The sequence below is a fragment of the Saccopteryx leptura genome, chromosome 1 (genome assembly GCF_036850995.1).
Source record: "Saccopteryx leptura isolate mSacLep1 chromosome 1, mSacLep1_pri_phased_curated, whole genome shotgun sequence".
NCBI lineage: Eukaryota > Metazoa > Chordata > Mammalia > Chiroptera > Emballonuridae > Saccopteryx > Saccopteryx leptura.
The window spans coordinates 390,222,630-390,242,188 of NC_089503.1; the positions used below are offsets into that span (position 1 = coordinate 390,222,630).

General features: G+C 56.5%; 1 protein-coding gene across 3 annotated transcripts; it reads right to left on the bottom strand.

Annotated features, from left to right (window-relative positions):
• Window positions 1-267: 267 nt before the first annotated feature.
• On the bottom strand, window positions 268-11,895 carry LOC136389630 (HLA class II histocompatibility antigen, DO beta chain). Of its 3 annotated transcripts, none has more exons than XM_066361472.1 (5): window positions 11,747-11,895; window positions 7,198-7,464; window positions 2,120-2,401; window positions 1,546-1,656; window positions 268-1,124 (listed from the first exon to the last, which is right to left on the bottom strand). In XM_066361472.1, the coding sequence occupies exons 1-5, from the start codon at window positions 11,835-11,837 to the stop codon at window positions 1,078-1,080; spliced, it is 798 nt and encodes a 265-aa protein (XP_066217569.1). In that variant the 5' UTR covers window positions 11,838-11,895; the 3' UTR covers window positions 268-1,077. The 3 variants fall into 3 exon arrangements, with proteins under 3 accessions (XP_066217569.1, XP_066217570.1, XP_066217568.1); XM_066361473.1 differs by having other exon boundaries at window positions 2,301-2,401; window positions 7,198-7,467; XM_066361471.1 differs by having other exon boundaries at window positions 7,198-7,467.
• Between the last annotated feature and the right edge of the window lie 7,664 nt (window positions 11,896-19,559).

Sequence of the window (19,559 nt, forward strand, 5' to 3'; positions counted from 1 at the left end):
GGAGATGCGGGAGAGAGCTGACTCCGGGCGGGCTCTGCAGCCGGGCCCACTCGCAGGAGATGCGGGAGAGCTGACTCCGGGCGGGCTCTGCAGCCGGGCCCACTCGCAGGAGATGCGGGGGAGCTGACTCCGGGCGGGCTCTGCAGCCGGGCCCACTCGCAGGAGATGCGGGAGAGCTGACTCCGGGGCGGGCTCGCAGGAGATGCGGGACAGAGCTGACTCCGGGCGGGCTCTGCAGCCGGGCCCACTCGCAGGAGATGCGGGACAGGAAGACGTGCGGAGCCGCCCCCGGGGTCTGCGATCAGCACACCCAGACTGTGGGAAACTGCGGGTCACGGGGCTCAGGCGTTTCAGCGGAGCCATCGTTAGCAAAAGAACGGGCTGGAGGAGAAACCGGTCACGTAGGCGGTTCGTAACAGACAGCTAGGCTGTGCTATCCAGGAGCTCGCCCTTGAGGAGGAGACGGTACAGAAATGCCCTAACGTGGGTGCCCTGCGCTCGGATGTGACCGCCTCGGGCAGAGGGGCTTCCACGGGCCTGAGGCCCTCGGAGACAGCGGTGGCAGCGAAGCTGTTTCTCCACCTGAGTGGTGATTACAGAGGTTTTGTCTTAAATGACTCATTGAATTATACATTTGTGTTGTTATCTGTGTCTCAATTTTATTTTTGCATTTTAGAAAGCTTTTTGAAAAAGAGCGCGGAGGAGAGTGACAGTCTGAGCGTTTGTCTTGGGAAGACCGGGAGCCTGCAGTTGGACAGAGGGAAAGACTTGGAGGACTCTCCTCGCAGGGCGGGGGCTGAACCTCAGAGCTGTGGACAGCTGTGGCCGGAAGGAGCCAGGGCTCGGGGGAGTTTCAGCACTCTGTCCTGGAAACGGGGACTCGTGACAGATACAGGTGGGAGGACGGAGGGCAGATGGAAGGGTGACGAGAGGCGCGTCATCTCAGAACACAAAACTCTAGAACCAGGTCAGGGCTCCTCCAAGGCCTCTGGGAAAAGTCACTAACCCTAACCCTTTGCTCAGAGGAGGACCCACGCCAGCTGGTCCGACTTCGGGCTCCAAGGTGCAAAGCTTCTGTCAGGACCGTGGTGCAGCGGGGGTGGTGGGCAAGCAGCCCCTGAGACCTGCAGGGACGGTGACAAAAGTCTCGTGAGTGACTCCCCCGGCCCCGCACTCCAGGGACACAGCAGATGTGCCACCCAGCCAGAGCCACCCTTACGTCTCGCCCCATGACGTCTCCCTCCGGCCAAAGGACCTCGAGAACAAAGGTGCCTGTTCACCAGAGCTGGGTCCCCACACACCCAGGACCCCCCAAGTAGGACTAAATGCTCTGATTACCCCTGGAAGATGGGGGGGGGACCTGCATCTCTGCTTACCCCCTGGAAGTTTCTGGCTACAGAATAGACTAAGCCTGGGGCCCCTGAGTTCAGTCAGCCTCCCTGCCTCACACCTTTGATGTTAGGAAAAGCGGGAAGTAGAGGAAACCGCGGGACAGGCAGGCAGGGTCCCCCCCCCCCAGCATGCCCCCCTCCAGCAGCTCGTCACCTTTCCAGGCCCGGAGGTGGATGGCGACCCCCACCAGGAAGAAGATGAGTCCGAACAGGAAGGCTGCCGCTCCACCGAGCATCCTGCCCCAAGAATACTCGGGCTGGGCCCCTGTGGGAAACAGGCGGTGACGTCAGGACAAAGCTCCCCCTGCTGGGTGGACCTCCCTGAAGTCCCAGGGCCGGTGCCGGACTCCAGCCCAGTGCTCTCTGGAGAAATAAACTTAGAAATGGCTCTTTGAAAGCAAGGTTTTTATCCCTGGAGTTTCTGCTACTGACTCTCATGGCCCAGAAAAATGCCCCATTTCTAAATGCCAAGACCAAAGTACTAGAGGATGTTCGCTCCCAATGTTGGAAGGAAGTGGCAGGCTGACCAGACCTCCTTATCTCTGGGGGGATTACGGAGAGCTATCTGCCATGTTCTTTCCCACTCGGACTCAAGGACGCCCATGACTCCCTGGCTCCCTCAGATCAGGGGAGAGAGAAATAGCGCTGTGACCAGGCCGAGCGTGGTGGTCACCCAGGCCCCAGCCGAGCCAGGGCGACCCGAGTCGGGCCCAGAGGCCGATTCTCACTCCACTCCACGGACACGGGGCTCGGCAGGCTGGCGTGGTCAACACGGCAGGTGTAGACGTCGCCCAGTTCAGGGGTCGTTTCCAGCATCAGCGCCGTCTGGAAGGTCCAGTCTCCGTTCCTGATGAGGCCAGTGGACACGACCCCCGCTCTCTCCTCCTGCCCATTCCGGGCCCACCTGACCTCGATGTCCCCCGGGTAGAAGCCGGTCACAGAGCACAGCAGTACATTGTGGTGCTGGGGCACCGGGGTCCTCTCCGGATACACCGTCACCTCTGGCCGCACTAGAGGGAGAGAGAACTGAGGCCTCATGAAGGAAAACCACAAAGCCAACGCGGGAGCTTCCTTAGGGACTCTCTCTGTCCCTAATCTCATTCCCGAGCACCCACGAGGAGACTGGAAATGTGAGGAAATCTCACAGATACGCCCGTGCCCCCCGGGGGGAATGCAGGTGTTACCAGACACTTCCACAATGGCCCTTGTGTTCAACACCACACTAGTCCTTAAAGTCCCGACAACTGGGGGGTGCCTGGGACCAAGATGACAGTGACCTGACCTGCGACGATGACTGAGTCACCGTTGGGGACAGAACACACACAGGGACTCCGCTGCTCCTAACCCAGGTATCCGGAGGCAGGAAGTTGGCCGTGATGAGGAAGAAGGGTGATGCGATGGCCAGGCTCACCCGGGGAGACTCCGGCTCCCAGCGGACCACGCCCACCCCTCACCCCTCCTCCCCACCGTGAAGGGCGCGCCCAGCTCACCCCTCACCTCTCCTCCCCACCGTGAAGGGCGCGCCCAGCTCACCCCTCACCTCTCCTCCCCACCCCTCACCTCTCCTCCCCACCCCTCACCTCTCCTCCCCACCCCTCACCTCTCCTCCCCTCCGTGAAGGGCGCGCCCAGCTCACCCCTCACCTCTCCTCCCCACCGTGAAGGGCGCGCCCAGCTCACCCCTCACCTCTCCTCCCCACCCCTCACCTCTCCTCCCCACCCCTCACCTCTCCTCCCCACCCCTCACCTCTCCTCCCCTCCGTGAAGGGCGCGCCCAGCTCACCCCTCACCTCTCCTCCCCACCCCTCACCTCTCCGCCCCACCCCTCACCTCTCCTCCCCACCCCTCACCTCTCCTCCCCACCCCTCACCTCTCCTCCCCACCCCTCACCTCTCCGCCCCACCCCTCACCTCTCCTCCCCACCCCTCACCTCTCCGCCCCACCCCTCACCTCTCCTCCCCACCCCTCACCTCTCCGCCCCACCCCCCCCCCTCCCACCCCTCACCTCTCCGCCCCACCGTGAAGGGCACGCCCAGCTCACCCCTCACCTCTCCTCCCCACCCCTCACCTCTCCTCCCCACCCCTCACCTCTCCTCCCCACCCCTCACCTCTCCGCCCCACCGTGAAGGGCACGCCCAGCTCACCCCTCACCTCTCCTCCCCACCCCTCACCTCTCCGCCCCACCGTGAAGGGCGCGCCCAGCTCACCCCTCACCTCTCCTCCCCACCGTGAAGGGCGCGCCCAGCTCACCCCTCACCTCTCCTCCCCACCCCTCACCTCTCTTCCCCACCCCTCACCTCTCCTCCCCACCCCTCACCTCTCCTCCCCGCCGTGAAGGGCGCGCCCAGCTCACCCCTCACCTCTCCTCCCCACCGTGAAGGGCGCGCCCAGCTCACCCCTCACCTCTCCTCCCCACCCCTCACCTCTCCTCCCCGCCGTGAAGGGCGCGCCCAGCTCACCCCTCACCTCTCCTCCCCACCGTGAAGGGCGCGCCCAGCTCACCCCTCACCTCTCCTCCCCACCCCTCACCTCTCCTCCCCACCCCTCACCTCTCCTCCCCACCCCTCACCTCTCCTCCCCACCCCTCACCTCTCCGCCCCACCCCTCACCTCTCCTCCCCACCCCTCACCTCTCCGCCCCACCGTGAAGGGCACGCCCAGCTCACCCCTCACCTCTCCTCCCCACCCCTCACCTCTCCGCCCCACCCCTCACCTCTCCGCCCCACCGTGAAGGGCGCGCCCAGCTCACCCCTCACCTCTCCTCCCCACCCCTCACCTCTCCTCCCCACCCCTCACCTCTCCGCCCCACCGTGAAGGGCGCGCCCAGCTCACCCCTCACCTCTCCTGCCCACCCCTCACCTCTCCTCCCCACCCCTCACCTCTCCTCCCCACCGTGAAGGGCGCGCCCAGCTCACCCCTCACCTCTCCTGCCCACCGTGAAGGGCGCGCCCAGCTCACCCCTCACCTCTCCTGCCCACCGTGAAGGGCGCGCCCAGCTCACCCCTCACCTCTCCTCCCCACCGTGAAGGGCGCGCCCAGCTCACCCCTCACCTCTCCTCCCCACCGTGAAGGGCGCGCCCAGCTCACCCCTCACCTCTCCTCCCCACCGTGAAGGGTGCGCCCAGCTCACCCCTCACCTCTCCTCCCCACCGTGAAGGGCGCGCCCAGCTCACCCCTCACCTCTCCTGCCCACCGTGAAGGGCGCGCCCAGCTCACCCCTCACCTCTCCTGCCCACCGTGAAGGGCGCGCCCAGCTCACCCCTCACCTCTCCTCCCCACCGTGAAGGGCACGCCCAGCTCACCCCTCACCTCTCCTCCCCACCCCTCACCTCTCCTCCCCACCCCTCACCTCTCTGCCCCACCGTGAAGGGCGCGCCCAGCTCACCCCTCACCTCTCCTGCCCACCCCTCACCTCTCCTCCCCACCCCTCACCTCTCCTCCCCACCGTGAAGGGCGCGCCCAGCTCACCCCTCACCTCTCCTCCCCACCCCTCACCTCTCCTCCCCACCGTGAAGGGCGCGCCCAGCTCACCCCTCACCTCTCCGCCCCACCCCTCACCTCTCCTCCCCACCCCTCACCTCTCCTCCCCACCCCTCACCTCTCCTCCCCACCCCTCACCTCTCCTCCCCACCCCTCACCTCTCCGCCCCACCGTGAAGGGCGCGCCCAGCTCACCCCTCACCTCTCCTGCCCACCCCTCACCTCTCCTCCCCACCCCTCACCTCTCCTCCCCACCCCTCACCTCTCCTCCCCACCCCTCACCTCTCCTCCCCACCCCTCACCTCTCCTGCCCACCCCTCACCTCTCCTCCCCACCCCTCACCTCTCCTCCCCACCGTGAAGGGCGCGCCCAGCTCACCCCTCACCTCTCCTGCCCACCCCTCACCTCTCCTCCCCACCCCTCACCTCTCCTCCCCACCCCTCACCTCTCCTCCCCACCCCTCACCTCTCCGCCCCACCGTGAAGGGCGCGCCCAGCTCACCCCTCACCTCTCCTGCCCACCCCTCACCTCTCCTCCCCACCCCTCACCTCTCCTCCCCACCCCTCACCTCTCCTCCCCACCGTGAAGGGCGCGCCCAGCTCACCCCTCACCTCTCCTGCCCACCCCTCACCTCTCCGCCCCACCGTGAAGGGCGCGCCCAGCTCACCCCTCACCTCTCCTGCCCACCCCTCACCTCTCCTCCCCACCCCTCACCTCTCCGCCCCACCGTGAAGGGCGCGCCCAGCTCACCCCTCACCTCTCCTGCCCACCCCTCACCTCTCCTCCCCACCCCTCACCTCTCCTCCCCACCCCTCACCTCTCCTCCCCACCGTGAAGGGCGCGCCCAGCTCACCCCTCACCTCTCCTGCCCACCCCTCACCTCTCCGCCCCACCGTGAAGGGCACGCCCAGCTCACCCCTCACCTCTCCTGCCCACCCCTCACCTCTCCTCCCCACCCCTCACCTCTCCTCCCCACCCCTCACCTCTCCGCCCCACCGTGAAGGGCGCGCCCAGCTCACCCCTCACCTCTCCTCCCCACCCCTCACCTCTCCTCCCCACCCCTCACCTCTCCTCCCCTCCGTGAAGGGCGCGCCCAGCTCACCCCTCACCTCTCCTCCCCACCCCTCACCTCTCCTCCCCACCCCTCACCTCTCCTCCCCACCCCTCACCTCTCCTCCCCACCCCTCACCTCTCCTCCCCACCCCTCACCTCTCCGCCCCACCGTGAAGGGCGCGCCCAGCTCACCCCTCACCTCTCCTGCCCACCCCTCACCTCTCCTCCCCACCCCTCACCTCTCCTCCCCACCGTGAAGGGCGCGCCCAGCTCACCCCTCACCTCTCCTGCCCACCCCTCACCTCTCCGCCCCACCGTGAAGGACGCGCCCAGCTCACCCCTCACCTCTCCTGCCCACCCCTCACCTCTCCTCCCCACCCCTCACCTCTCCTCCCCACCCCTCACCTCTCCGCCCCACCGTGAAGGGCGCGCCCAGCTCACCCCTCACCTCTCCTCCCCACCCCTCACCTCTCCTCCCCACCCCTCACCTCTCCTCCCCACCCCTCACCTCTCCTCCCCACCGTGAAGGGCGCGCCCAGCTCACCCCTCACCTCTCCTGCCCACCCCTCACCTCTCCGCCCCACCGTGAAGGGCGCGCCCAGCTCACCCCTCACCTCTCCTGCCCACCCCTCACCTCTCCTCCCCACCCCTCACCTCTCCTCCCCACCCCTCACCTCTCCGCCCCACCGTGAAGGGCGCGCCCAGCTCACCCCTCACCTCTCCTGCCCACCCCTCACCTCTCCTCCCCACCCCTCACCTCTCCTCCCCACCGTGAAGGGCGCGCCCAGCTCACCCCTCACCTCTCCTGCCCACCCCTCACCTCTCCGCCCCACCGTGAAGGGCGCGCCCAGCTCACCCCTCACCTCTCCTGCCCACCCCTCACCTCTCCTCCCCACCCCCTCACCTCTCCTCCCCACCCCTCACCACTCCGCCCCACCGTGAAGGGCGCGCCCAGCTCACCCCTCACCTCTCCTGCCCACCCCTCACCTCTCCTCCCCACCCCTCACCTCTCCTCCCCACCGTGAAGGGCGCGCCCAGCTCACCCCTCACCTCTCCTCCCCACCCCTCACCTCTCCTCCCCGCCGTGAAGGGCGCGCCCAGCTCACCCCTCACCTCTCCTCCCCACCCCTCACCTCTCCGCCCCACCGTGAAGGGCACGCCCAGCTCACCCCTCACCTCTCCGCCCCACCCCTCACCTCTCCGCCCCACCCCTCACCTCTCCGCCCCGCCCCTCACCTCTCCTGCCCACCCCTCACCTCTCCTCCCCACCCCTCACCTCTCCTGCCCACCGTGAAGGGCGCGCCCAGCTCGTAGTTGCGCCTGCAGAGCGCGTCCACGGAAGCTCTGCTTCTCGCCAGGATGTCGGGCCGGCTGTTCCACAGCTCCACGTCCGGCCGCCCCAGCTCTGTCAGCGCCACAAACATCCCCAGGTCGCTGTCGAAACGCGCGTATTCCTCCAAGTTAAAGATGAACCTGACCACAAACCGCACCCTGTCGGTCCCGTTGGTGAAGTAACAGTCAGCCTTAGCCTGAATCACAAAGTCTTCTGGAAAAACAAAAAGAAGAAAAGAAAAAAAGACTATACACCAGCCCCCGACTTGAAGAAACATATACCTGGCAAATTATGCCAGACCGCACAGACTTGAGAGATGGCCCTTGACCTCAGTAAACAGGCCACAGCATCCTTCTCTCCCCTGGGCCCCACCTGGTTCCTATCGGCAAAGAGACCCCCATTGCTAAGACGTCCACGACGCATCCTACCAGGCCAGGCAACGGGGGACATGTCACCCAAGGAAGCAAACCAAAGAGAGTCCCAGGAGACAAAACGTTCATCCAACGAGTATTTGTTGACTGGGTTTCACCAGACACCGGGCTAGGATTCTCCAAATCCAGTTTCCAGAAGCCCAAGGTCTGAAGTCCCTTTGTTATCAAGTCAAAAGACCCAGCCCTGTATGGAATAATTCAATAGCGTTCTTGCCTTTCGCTGGTTCGTTCTACACACTCCTCCTCTGGAGTTGAGAGCAGAGTGATGGAGGTGGGGGAGGGGAATGCAGGGTAGGTATATGGTCAGTGTGAAATAAACTCCCCTCTACCTTCCACTCACGATGGCTTTTCTCCAAGAAAACTGTTCCTCTGTGCTCTTAGTTAGAGACCTCATCCCCTCTGCTGGCTCTAGTGAGGTCACAACTTCATTACCTCTGTTGATGTTGGGTGAAAAAACATTAATCACGCCTGACCTGGCTGTGGCGCAGTGGATACAGCATTGGACTGGGATGCACAGGACGCAGGTTTGAAACCCCGAGGTCGCCGGCTTGAGCACGGGCTCACCAGCTTCAGCGCAGGGTCACCGGCTTGAGCGTGAGATCATAGACATGATCCCATGGTCGCCGGCTTGAGCACGGGCTCACCAGCTTCAGCGCAGGGTCACTGGCTTGAGCGTGAGATCATAGACATGATCCCATGGTCGCTGGCTTGAGCCCAAAGGTCGCTGGATTGAGCCCAAGGTCACTGACTTGAGCAAAGGGTCACTTGCTCTGCTGTAGTCCCCCCCCCCCCGGTCAGGGCACATATGAGAAAGCAGTCAATGAACAAGCAACCAACGAACAACTAAGATGCTGCAATGAAAAATTGATGCGTCTCATCTCTCTTCCCTCCTATCCGTCTGTCCCTATCTGTCCCTCTCTCTGACTCTCTCTGTCTCTGTCCATAAAAAAAAATTAATTATGACTTGAAGATGCCTTTTATCACCATCATCATCATCACCATCATCGTCATCATCACTGGCACTCTACCTACACGCTGGTAGTTGCAATAATGGGGTGGGATGGGGAACATAAAGTTAGCTTAAACCTTCTTTGGGGGATTTTATATGAAACACTGCCATTTAAGATGGAATTTAAAACTCCAGTTCCATTCTCCATTATGATTTTCTGCTCTCAAAGTCCCTACTAGCACTGATAGTAATGAATTTACACCCTGTATTGACTTTAATACCTCATGTCTAATCTGCTCATGTTCTCCGAAGTAATTTAATTTTCCAAAGCTGTTTAATCAGTCCTTGTAGGTAAGAAAAAAGTATGAGGCCCTGGCCGGTTGGCTCAGCAGTAGAGCGTCGGCCTGGCGTGCGGAGGACCTGGGTTCGATTCCCGGCCGGGGCACATAGGAGAAGCGCCCATTTCCTTCTCCACTCCCCCCTTCCTCTCTGTCTCTCTCTTCCCCTCCCGCAGCCAAGGCTCCATTGGAGCAAAGATGGCCCGGGCGCTGGGGATGGCTCCTTGGCCTCTGCCCCAGGCGCTCGAGTGGCTCTGGTTGCAGCAGAGCGACGCCCTGGAGGGGCAGAGCATCACCCCCTGGTGGGCAGAGCGTCGCCCCCTGGTGGGCGTGCCGGGTGGATCCCGGTCGGGCGCATGCGGGAGTCTGACTGTCTCTCCCCGTTTCCAGCTTCAGAGAAATAAAAAAAAAAAGAAAGAAAGAAAGAAAAAAGTATGACCCGTTTGTAGCGCATACAGTGTGCTGTGCTCTGAATGTTCTAACTCCCCCAGATTCCTGTGTTGAAATCCTAACCCCCGAAGGTGACGGATCGTTAGGTGAGGCCTTTGAGCGGGGGTGGGGAGTCGGGGTGCTTTAGGTCGTGGGGGTGGAGCCCTGATTAACGGGATTAGTGCCCTTATAGCAAAGACTCTGGAGAAGCTCCTCCCCCTCAGCCATGTGAGGGCACCCGAGAGGGGACAGCTGTGAACCCGGCAGAGAACCCGCACCAGAGCACCACCATGCGGGCGCCTTCATCTCGGACTCCCGGACTCCCGTACTGTGAGAGCCCAAGTTCTGCGGCTCGCAGATCACCCAGTCTGGGCCGTTTTGTTACCACAGCTCGAACAGACTGAGACCGCGATATTCGCCTAAGATCTGAAGAACGGGAAAGGTTTGAGAGACAAACTGGTACATGGCTCTGGGATGGGTCTCAGTTGGTATGAATTCCCGTGGTAAGCCCAGTAGTTTGCCACAGACACCGACCCTTACCATCCCTGACCTGCTCTCCCGTTGCTAAGGGTGGTTTGGGTTCACAGCCAGCACACGGAGGCACAGCTGGAAAGCACACCATTAAGTGAGAAAGGAATACAATGTGGTTATGCACGACAACATTTGTTAAAAGTTAAAAGTATACGCCAAAAAAACCCCAATGCTTTATATTTTTAGAGGCCACCCTCATACTCAAAGACACACCCGACCCGTTAGGACAGTTATCCACGGCAGTGATTTTCAACCTTTTTTTTTCATGGCACAAACACACACTAACTACTAAGATCAGTGCCCCTGACTAAATACAACCATTTTCATCTCATGGCACAAATAAATTAGTTACTAAGGAAGAAGAGGTCAGGGCCCCTTTTTCTTTAGTAATTAGTTTATGAGTTCGTGAGAAACAAAGGTTGAAAGTCACTGATCCACAGAAAGGAGGAAGTGAGAACAGAGACACGGGTAGTAGGGAGAGAGTCTTTGCACTGACAATGGCTGCAACGTGCTGCGAACTGGCTGGGTAGGAGCCACGCCGTTCTAGGCCCTTGAGAACAACAGCGTGAAAGGAAACCCAGGTGGGCGGGTACTGCCGGCTGGCAGGAAAGGGCTCCCTGAAGAAACGGCGTTGAAGTTGACTGTTACAAAGTCATTGTTGCTGACCTTGCGCTGTGAAATTGCTCTCACTTCTGAGTTCAGAGCCCCCTCCCGGAGCCCGGGGCCCGGGGCCCAGCTGCTGGGACAGACAGCAGCCTCCTTCCTGTCTCAGCCACACCCACCTCACTCTCAGCGGGGAACTGACGGTGAGGCTCCAACCTCCGGGTCTCTGTTCCCTCTTACAGTCACCATCAGGAAACCTTTTCTTTCTTTTTTTACATCTGGTTCAGATTTAAGATCTGTGCTGAGTATGTGTGTGTGTTTGTATGTGTGTGTGTGCATGTGCGTGCGTGTGTGTGTGCACGCATGTGTGTGTGCGTGTGTGTGTGCGTGTGTGTGTGTGCACGCATGTGTGTGTGCGTGCGTGTGTGTTGTTTAATGGACATTACAATCTCCAAGAGCTTCCCACTGTTTAAGAACAACTGCCCCGCCCCCCGCTCAGGTTCCTCCCTCCCCACCCGGGTGTCACCCACTCTACCCCACCCAGGCTTGTTCCTCTTCTGTCCTTAATGAAACTTTGACATTCAAAGCAGGGTTTTGTTTTTTTTTCACCACATTATATCCTGTTTTCTGCTGATAAATATGCTTCACGGTGTCATAACGGCAATAAACACACGTACCCTGGGAACGTCTCTTAGTTCTCACAATGGTTTGATACAATCCTAACCATATAATGTTGGCTGAATAAATGCCAAAAGGAGAAACTTTGCTTTCAGTCCCTTTTGCCCCCATTGGATAAATAGAGAAAGAGCCAGCTCCCCGTGAGGAAGGGAAGCTTTGCTCAGACCGCCTCCCACTGACTGTGATACCAAGATACCGTAAGCAGGACAAACCATTTCCCTCTTCCTGCCTCCCCACTCCTGAGCCTGTGGCCCCGGTACAGGAAGTCTCTTCCCCGGGAGCCCACTGTGTGCGGCAGAGAGGGAAGAAATGCTTTCTGTCAGAGGGAAGAACACTCTCTCTGAAACCAGAAGCCACTTCCAGTCTTGTCTGTAGCCAGGACCTGCGTGGAAAGGTACCCCCCCGGCCCGCCTCGCCATGCAGTCTCGTCTGTAGCCGGGACCTGCGTGGAAAGGTACCCCCCCCCGGCCCGCCACGCCACGCCAATTCTTGCATACACACCTGGGGGGGGGGGGTGATCACTCTATACTTACCTGGAGTGTCTTCACCTTGAGTCACAGAGAAATCCAGCCTGGTTAAAATCACTAACAGAGCCACCACCCGGGGAACCCACCCAGAACCCATTCTGGAAGAAAGAAACGAGACAGGAAAAGCATCAGCCTCTTTGGAACGGGGCCTGCCCTTGCACAACTCAGTCAAAAAAATATTCATTAGAGTATATACCTTTCTGGCCTCCCCAGCATTGGAAACTCCCACTCTGATAACCAATCAGGACAGAGGAGTTGTGCATCACGAGGTGCTGGGTAAAATACCTTCATAGAGTTGTGTTGTACCAGGCAGGAACTGTTTACCTGCAGGGTCGCTGACAGTGGTTTAGTATGTGGAAAGAGGCTGGGGGAGAAAAAGATACGTATATTCCAAGTAGTAGGTGGTCCCAGAAGAACTAGACAGAGTGTTTATTACGTCTCACGTCCTCATTTAGTGCTGTCCCGGCCTGTCCTGACCAACAGTTCCCCTTTCACGTGGGGTGGCTGACGTTGCCAACAGAGGGTGTGTGAATCAAGAAAAAGCAGAGCATTCTGGAGCCTATGCCTCAGGAGGAGATAGTGAGGGGTTATCAGAGAGAAACAGAAGAGATCGGGAACAACCTAGAGAATGTGACTTCTGGCCCTGGACGGTTGGCTCAGTGGTAGTGTCGGCCCCACACGTGGGTGTCCTGGGTTCGATTCCCAGTCAGGGCACACAAGAGAAGCTACCATCTGCTTCTCCATTCCTCTGCTTCCCACCCCCTTCCTTCCACTCCCGCAGCTATGGCTCAAATGGCTCAAAGTTGGCCCTGGATGCTGAGGATGGCTCTATGGCCTCGCCTTAGGAGCTAAAATAGCTCGGTTGCCGAGCAACAGAGCATCGCCCCCTAGTGGACTTGCTGTGTGCATACTGGTCAGGGCGCATGCAAGAGTCTTCTCTGCCTCCCTGCCTCTCATTTAACAATAATAATAATAATGTGATTTTGTATAAACCAAAACAGGACCACAAAAAAAGGGGGATGGGGGCATGAGGAGAGGATTTTCAAGAAAATCAAATGCTGCAAAAATGTCCAAGAGGATAAAATATAAGAAAGCAGCATCCTTTGTATTTTATACTCGGTGGGGCACCGATAACCTTCAATGGGACGCAGAGTGTTCAAGGTCAAAGCTGCGTTCCAAAAGAGTGAAGAGTACATTGGAGACGAGGAGATGAGGGTGGCAGGCGTCAGCCAGTCCTTCACATTCTTGAAGTGAAAATAAAGGAAAAGGCAAGACTCTCACTTGAGAGAAAAGCGACACCAAGCAAAAATTACTTCCAAGGTAGGGAAGATCTTAACAAGTTTCTGACAGAAGTGGAAGGCAGCCGTTAGATAAGAGAGACTGAGGATAGAACGGAAAAGGAAGGAGAAATTGCCCCAGAACTGCCGAGTGGAATCCCAGAATGAGAGAGAGCGTTCGTCGTGGCAAGAAAAAGGGGATACTTCTTCTGAGAGAAGGAGGAAGACAGGAAGGTTTGGGGTGAGAAAGAGGAAAGCGAAGAGGTTCCAGTTGTATGACTTCAATGAATTCAATTCAGAATAAGGCAAAAATACAGCGAGCACTTAGCAAACGGAAGATAGATAAACCCCCAGGAGGAAGGAAGGGCCAGTGTCTAACTTCCTGGGTGAGCGCCCCTGGCCCCCTGGTCTCACCAACCCCGTGCCATCTGCCACCTGACAACTCCTCTTTCCCTCCAAATCCACATACACTCCGATCTCCGCTCTCTCAACCCCCTCCTTCCTCTCCCCTCCTGCTCTTGAGGGGCCACTGCGCCACTTCACCCGCAGGTGTTGTAAGGTACCAAAAGCTACAGAATTAATATTAATATTTTAAGAGGCTTGAAAAACATTTTATTAATTTGGGTTAAGATGTGCAGAGAAATTGTGAGAATAGTCTCTGTACTGTGTGATTGGCATTGTGTTGTAAATGCAAAGGGGAGGGAAACATGGATTCCCTGACATTCCACCACGCCTGTGGGGAAAGGGGTGAACGGCTAGCCAGGTGCAGGAAGAGAAAAGCCAAAATAAATCTTTTCCTATAGCAATGAGCCATTTGCAGGCATTTGTCCCCACGGAAACTGCCTCTCCTATGTAAATGTGTGTGGTTAACACGTGTGACTCTGGACAGAGATGGCGGAAAAACACTAAAAATATAGGAATGCCTTTTAATATGTAAAGAGACATCTTTCTGCCATTGTGTTGACTTATAAATTGTTTTCTCCAAAAGGATGTATGGCTTACAAATTGAACCTGGTCCTATCATGTTAAAGGACATATGACTATAACCAATAGTGGTAAGGGGCTCCTAATTGCAATTTTTGCTTCTGTACTTCCCACTTACAGAACTATAAAAACTAAGTAGAACAAAGCGCCCGCGCGCTCTCCGTCAGATTTCTGTAGGAGTTGCCGCCGCTTGGCCAAGCTAGACAATAAAGCTTTGATGTGTAATCGAGGGACTTTGTTCGTGTCTTCAATGTCTCGGGTCCCTCGGATTAGGTTTAACAGTCTCTCCTTCATCTCTGAGAGCAGCTGCCCGGGCCCAGCCGGGGTGCGGCCTGCCGGGCAGAGAAAAGGCTTTGGGCTTCTGCCAGGCCCGCCCTCCCCGGGTTCCCCGGCCTCTGAGCACCGCCCCCCCTCAGCCTCCGGTCAAGTGCTTTTCCCCGATTCCCAATGAGCTAAGTAAGGCCCCCGGGAAAGACCTGCGTGCGTGTGGGCAGGAAGGAGGGAGGAAGTTAGAACTCAGCGGTTTGAACTCCTTGTCTGTCGCCTTGTGCCCGGCTTCACTCACACAGGCCCCCCAAAGGGGCTCAGGAGGGGGGTGGTCCTCCCGCCACAAGCAGCCCGGCTGCTGAGCCCGTGGTACCCGCGTTGACCAGCGAGTTCACACTGACGTCCCAAATTTCAGAGCTCTGTCTCCGGAAGCAGAAAGCAGACGCGCGCTATCAGGGTGCCCACTAAGAGCGTAGACGTCTCCCGTGGTGAGCCTGGCTAGCTCACGGCGCGCACACGTTCTCTCCGGCCTTCCCGTCGTAGACGCGCACCTGGCCGTGGGCGCTGGCTCTGACAGGTCTGTTCCCGTCGGGAGAGAATGGCACACGGTTGACAGAGCGGCTGTGGTCGCTAACTGGAAACTTGAACTTGAATGGTGGCCCCTCAAAGAACGCAACTCACTGCGGGTCACCAGCCGGTATGGCCTGCTCTGCTTGATGTCCACGCCGTTGAAGACTGTGCTGTGTCCCGTGATCTCGCCCACAGAGGAGCCCCCGCCCCCCAGGAAGACGGCTGCAGACTTCTCCCTTCCTTCCCTGACCTCTGCGGACCTCTTACTGTCCTCTCGCCAAGTGACGTCCTCGATCTTCCCAGCGAGAGCCTGACACCCGTACTTCCACGGGTGCCCCTTCTGCGTGGTGTCCCCACCCCGCAGCTTCCCCGACACGACTCCAGAGGGGACATCGAGTCGGCAGGGCGCGTACTTGGCCACCTCCACCTGATGGCCGTGCTCCGTGTAGGGGGTCAGTAAGGGCTGGCTTGCCGATGTTCCTTAGAATGACACACTCTTCATGGGTACAAGGAAAATTATTGCCCTGGGGCCACCGCCGAGGATTGTGGAGACGCCCCTCTCCAGCTGGGGAAGGCTGGAGGATGCCTTTTTGATTCCGCCGGACAGCCTTGCCCACCTGCCACAGCTCCACGCTTACCGAGACCGTCCGCGGCTGCCTGGCCAGAACTCAGACCCACCCGTCAGGGGCTGAGCCGGAGACAGGGACCACAAGGCGACCCCAGGCCTGCCGGGAGCAGAGGGGCGGTCCGAGGCCAGGAGTCAGTCTACTACGCACTGTACGAACATGTGGGGGGTAGAGGGCAGAGAGAAAGGTGGGAAAAGAAAGAGAATCATTTGCACAACTCTTCGCACTAAATACCGTGAAGATCGCCATTTTATAGGTGAAGCAATAAAAGAATGGGCCAAGGTCACCAAACTAGAGAGGTTGTAGGCTGTGCTCATTCCGGGGCGCTGTAAAAACAAAAACCAAAGAAGCTTTATTTCTGAACTTCAGGTTCTCCAGTGATAGGAAGCACAGAGGGGCCACATCCCTGAGGAGCTGTACTGTGACTACTGGGTGTGAGGACAGGCATCCGCCGCCCCCTGTCTCACAGAAGGGAACCGGTGGTCTGGTAGGAATGGCTCGGAGCCCCTCTGTAGCCACTAAGGAGACCCAGCAATACCAGCAGGGAAGCTGCCTTGTCCATGGCCTCTGACACGTCTCAAATTAACTGCAGCACCTGGTTAGTCCAGCTGGAGGCTTTGCTGAGTCATTTTCCACGCTCGGTGTCAGTGTCCGCAGTGGAAGGATCTGGGGTCCCCAGGTTTACCAGCGAGACTGGGCAGTGCTGGGGGGACCGTGAATAGAGGCTGGTTCTGTTCTGTTTCATGTTCTCCTTGTCGGAGTTGGGACACAAAGTGAGGCATTTTATCCTCTCGTCCTGGCTGACTTCCACCCGGCCCCTACCTGATATAAATGAGGAGCCACTGAGCCACTTCACCCGCAGGTGTTGTAAAGTACCAAAAGCTACAGAATTAATATTAATATTTTGGGAGGCTTGAAGAACATTTTATTAATTTGGGTTAAGGTGTGCAGAGAAATTGTGAGAATAGTCTCTGTACTATGTGATTGGCATAACCAGGATGGCCCTTGGCATTGTGTTGTAAATGCAAAGGGGAGGGAAACATGGATCCCCAGACATTCCACCACACCTGTGGGGAAAAGGGTGACTGGCTAGCCAGGTGCAGGGAGAGAAAAGCCAAAATAAACCTTTTCTTATAACTATGAGCCATTTACGGGCATTTGTCCCCACGGAAACTACCTCTCCTATGTAAATGCATGTAGTTAACACATGTGACTCTGGACAGAGAGATAGCAGATGAACACTAGATAATATAGGAATGCCTTTTAATATGTAAAAGATATCTTTCTGCCATTGTGTTGACTTGTAAAATTTGTTTTCTCCAAAAGGATGTATGGCTTGCAAATTGAACCTGGTCCTATCATGTTAAAGGACATATGACTATAACCAATAGTGGTAAAGGGCTCCTAATTACAATTTTTGCTTCTGTACTTCCCACTTACAAAACTATAAAAACTAGGTAGAACAAAGGGCTGGCGCGCTCTCCTGTCGGAGTTGCTGCCGCTTGGCCAAGCTAGACAATAAAGCTTTGATGTGTAACCGACGGACCTTGTTCCTGTCTTCAATGTTTCGGGTCCCTCCGGATTAGGCTTAACATAAACACGGGGTTTCTGTGTTCTTCACACGGGCTCCTATTTTGCATATTGCCCTTTCTTCCTCTTTCTCTCCCCATTCTCTAGGGGGTGAGAGAAGTTGGCTGTGACACATGATGTTGTTTCGTGAGAGTCCTAACAAATAATTCTCCCCATTGCCGGACAAAGACACTCCTCCACCTGCTATTTTGGTGACTTTAAATTTGAAATAAACTGGTTATTTAAATTCACATTCCTCTTTCTACACCCTCCTGTCACCGGAAACCTAAGCTGCTTTAGAGAAGTTAGAAACATAGTCTGAGATACAAGGCAAGAAATTAAAACCTGTTTTTAGAGACCGCTATGTTCTGAACACCAGTTTAATGGAAGGGACTGTACTTGGTTAAAACCTTGCCAGCTGAAAACAATTACCTAAAAAATTTCTCAGTGGTGACCATGGTCACAAAGCAGAGGGAGAGTCAACTGAGGGGGAGGGAAGGAGGGAAGAATGTAAGAAAGAACAGTAGGAGCTCTGGCCGGTTGGCTCAGCGGTAGAGCGTCAGCCCGGCATAAGTCCCAGGTTCAATTCCCTGCCAGGGCACACAGGAGAAGCGCCCATCTGCTTCTCCACCCCTCCCCCTCTCCTTCCTCTCTGTCTCTCTCTTCCCCTCCTGCAGCCAAGGCTCCATTGGAGCAACGTTGGCTGGGACACTGAGGTCTCCACCGCAGGTGCTAGAATGGCTCTGGTTGCAACAGAGCAACATCCCAGATGGGCAGAGCATCGCCCCCTGGTGGGCAGAGCATCGCCCCCTGGTGGGCATGCCGGGTGGATCCCGGTTGGGCACATGAGGCAGTCTGTCTGACTCACCGCTTCTCACTTCAGAAAAATATAAATAAATAAATAAATAAATAAATAAATAAATAAATAAATAACAGAAGGAGGTGGAATTTGCAGTGTCTGAAGCAAACTCATGATCTCACGCAGAGAATCCATTTGGGAACTGAGGAGCTAAAGCAGTGGGGGGATTCAAATAATTTAACAACCAGTTCTCTGCCCTAATGACCGTTTTAAGTATAAAAAAAAGATATATCAAAAGGTAATTTATTATTTCATGCATTTAATACTTAAATAAGAACAATAAAAGAGGTGCACCAAACTAGATTATGTTATAAGAGTTTTAAAATATTAAATAATACCTGGCCAAAAAAAACCACACAATAAATTGTCATTAAAGTATTTCCATATTGCTTCTTGATTGGCGTCTTCACTTGCAATGTTTTTCACCTGTGGACGATATGAACACGACTACGGGCGCTTAGAATATGGTGTTGCGCAAATGGACATTAAAAATAGAGTCAGGAATGTCAATTTGTGATTTCCACAGTGGGCGGCTGCCCACGCACCCACCTTAGCGAAAGCTCTGATGAAAAGTGACTCTTTAACAACCAGTTCACAGAACTCAACAAAAATTTGGTATCGATTCTACTGAACCGGTGTGAACTGGCTGAATCCCACCACTGACCTAAGGTTCTGGCCGCTCATCTGCGGTCACTCTTTTGATACGATGTCTGGGTGGGTGGATCCACACACATACTGATTTGTGTGTGTCATGTGACCCCTTTCTCCCATGATCGGGTCTTGTCTATCCCCAGATCCAGGAAAGTGAATGTTTATGGCCTTTTGTCCCACTAATTCCTTCATTTGAACTCACTGTTCCCAGGAAACATTCACTGTAGTTATAATATTATGAACTTCAGAAGGTTTTTTTGAACAAACCAAACTCTGTCCTGGTAAGGTTTTTTTAAATCTGCGCTGGACTCTGCTTACATTATTCTTTTTAACACTTTTGCATCAATATCAGTAAATAAATTCATCTCTCATCTTTTTGTCTATTGTCATCGTTTAACATCAGTATTATACTTGTTTCGTTAAAAGAATGCTGTTTATACAATTAAGCCATTTAATTATAAAGACTGTCTTACATTTCCCTAAATAACTAGACCGTGAGCTTTTCTGGGGAGAACATTTTTACAATTTTCTCTATTTCTTCTATGGAAATTATACTCTTTTTTCTTTTTTTTTTTTTTGTAATTTTCTGAAGTGAGAAGTGGGAAGGCAGAGAGACAGACTCGGCATGTGCCTGACTGAAATCCACCCGGCATGCCCAGCAGGGGGCAATGCTCTGCCCATCTGGGCCCTCGCTCCATTGCAACTGAAGCTATTCTAGGACCTGAGGTGGAGGCTATGGAGCCATTCTCAGTATCCGGGCCAACTTTGCTCCAATGGAGCCTTGGCTGTGGGAGGGGAAGAGAGAGACAGAGAGGAAGGAGAGGGGGAGGGGTGGAGAAGCAGATGGGCGCTTCTCCTGTGTGCCCTGGCCGGGAATCGAACCTGGAACTCCTGCACGCCAGGACAATGCTCTACTGCTGAGCCAACCAGCCAGGGCCTAGGAAATTATTCTATATAGATATTCTACTTCTGCGGGGGCTGCTTCCAAGCGTGGACTGCTTATTACGGGGTATCAG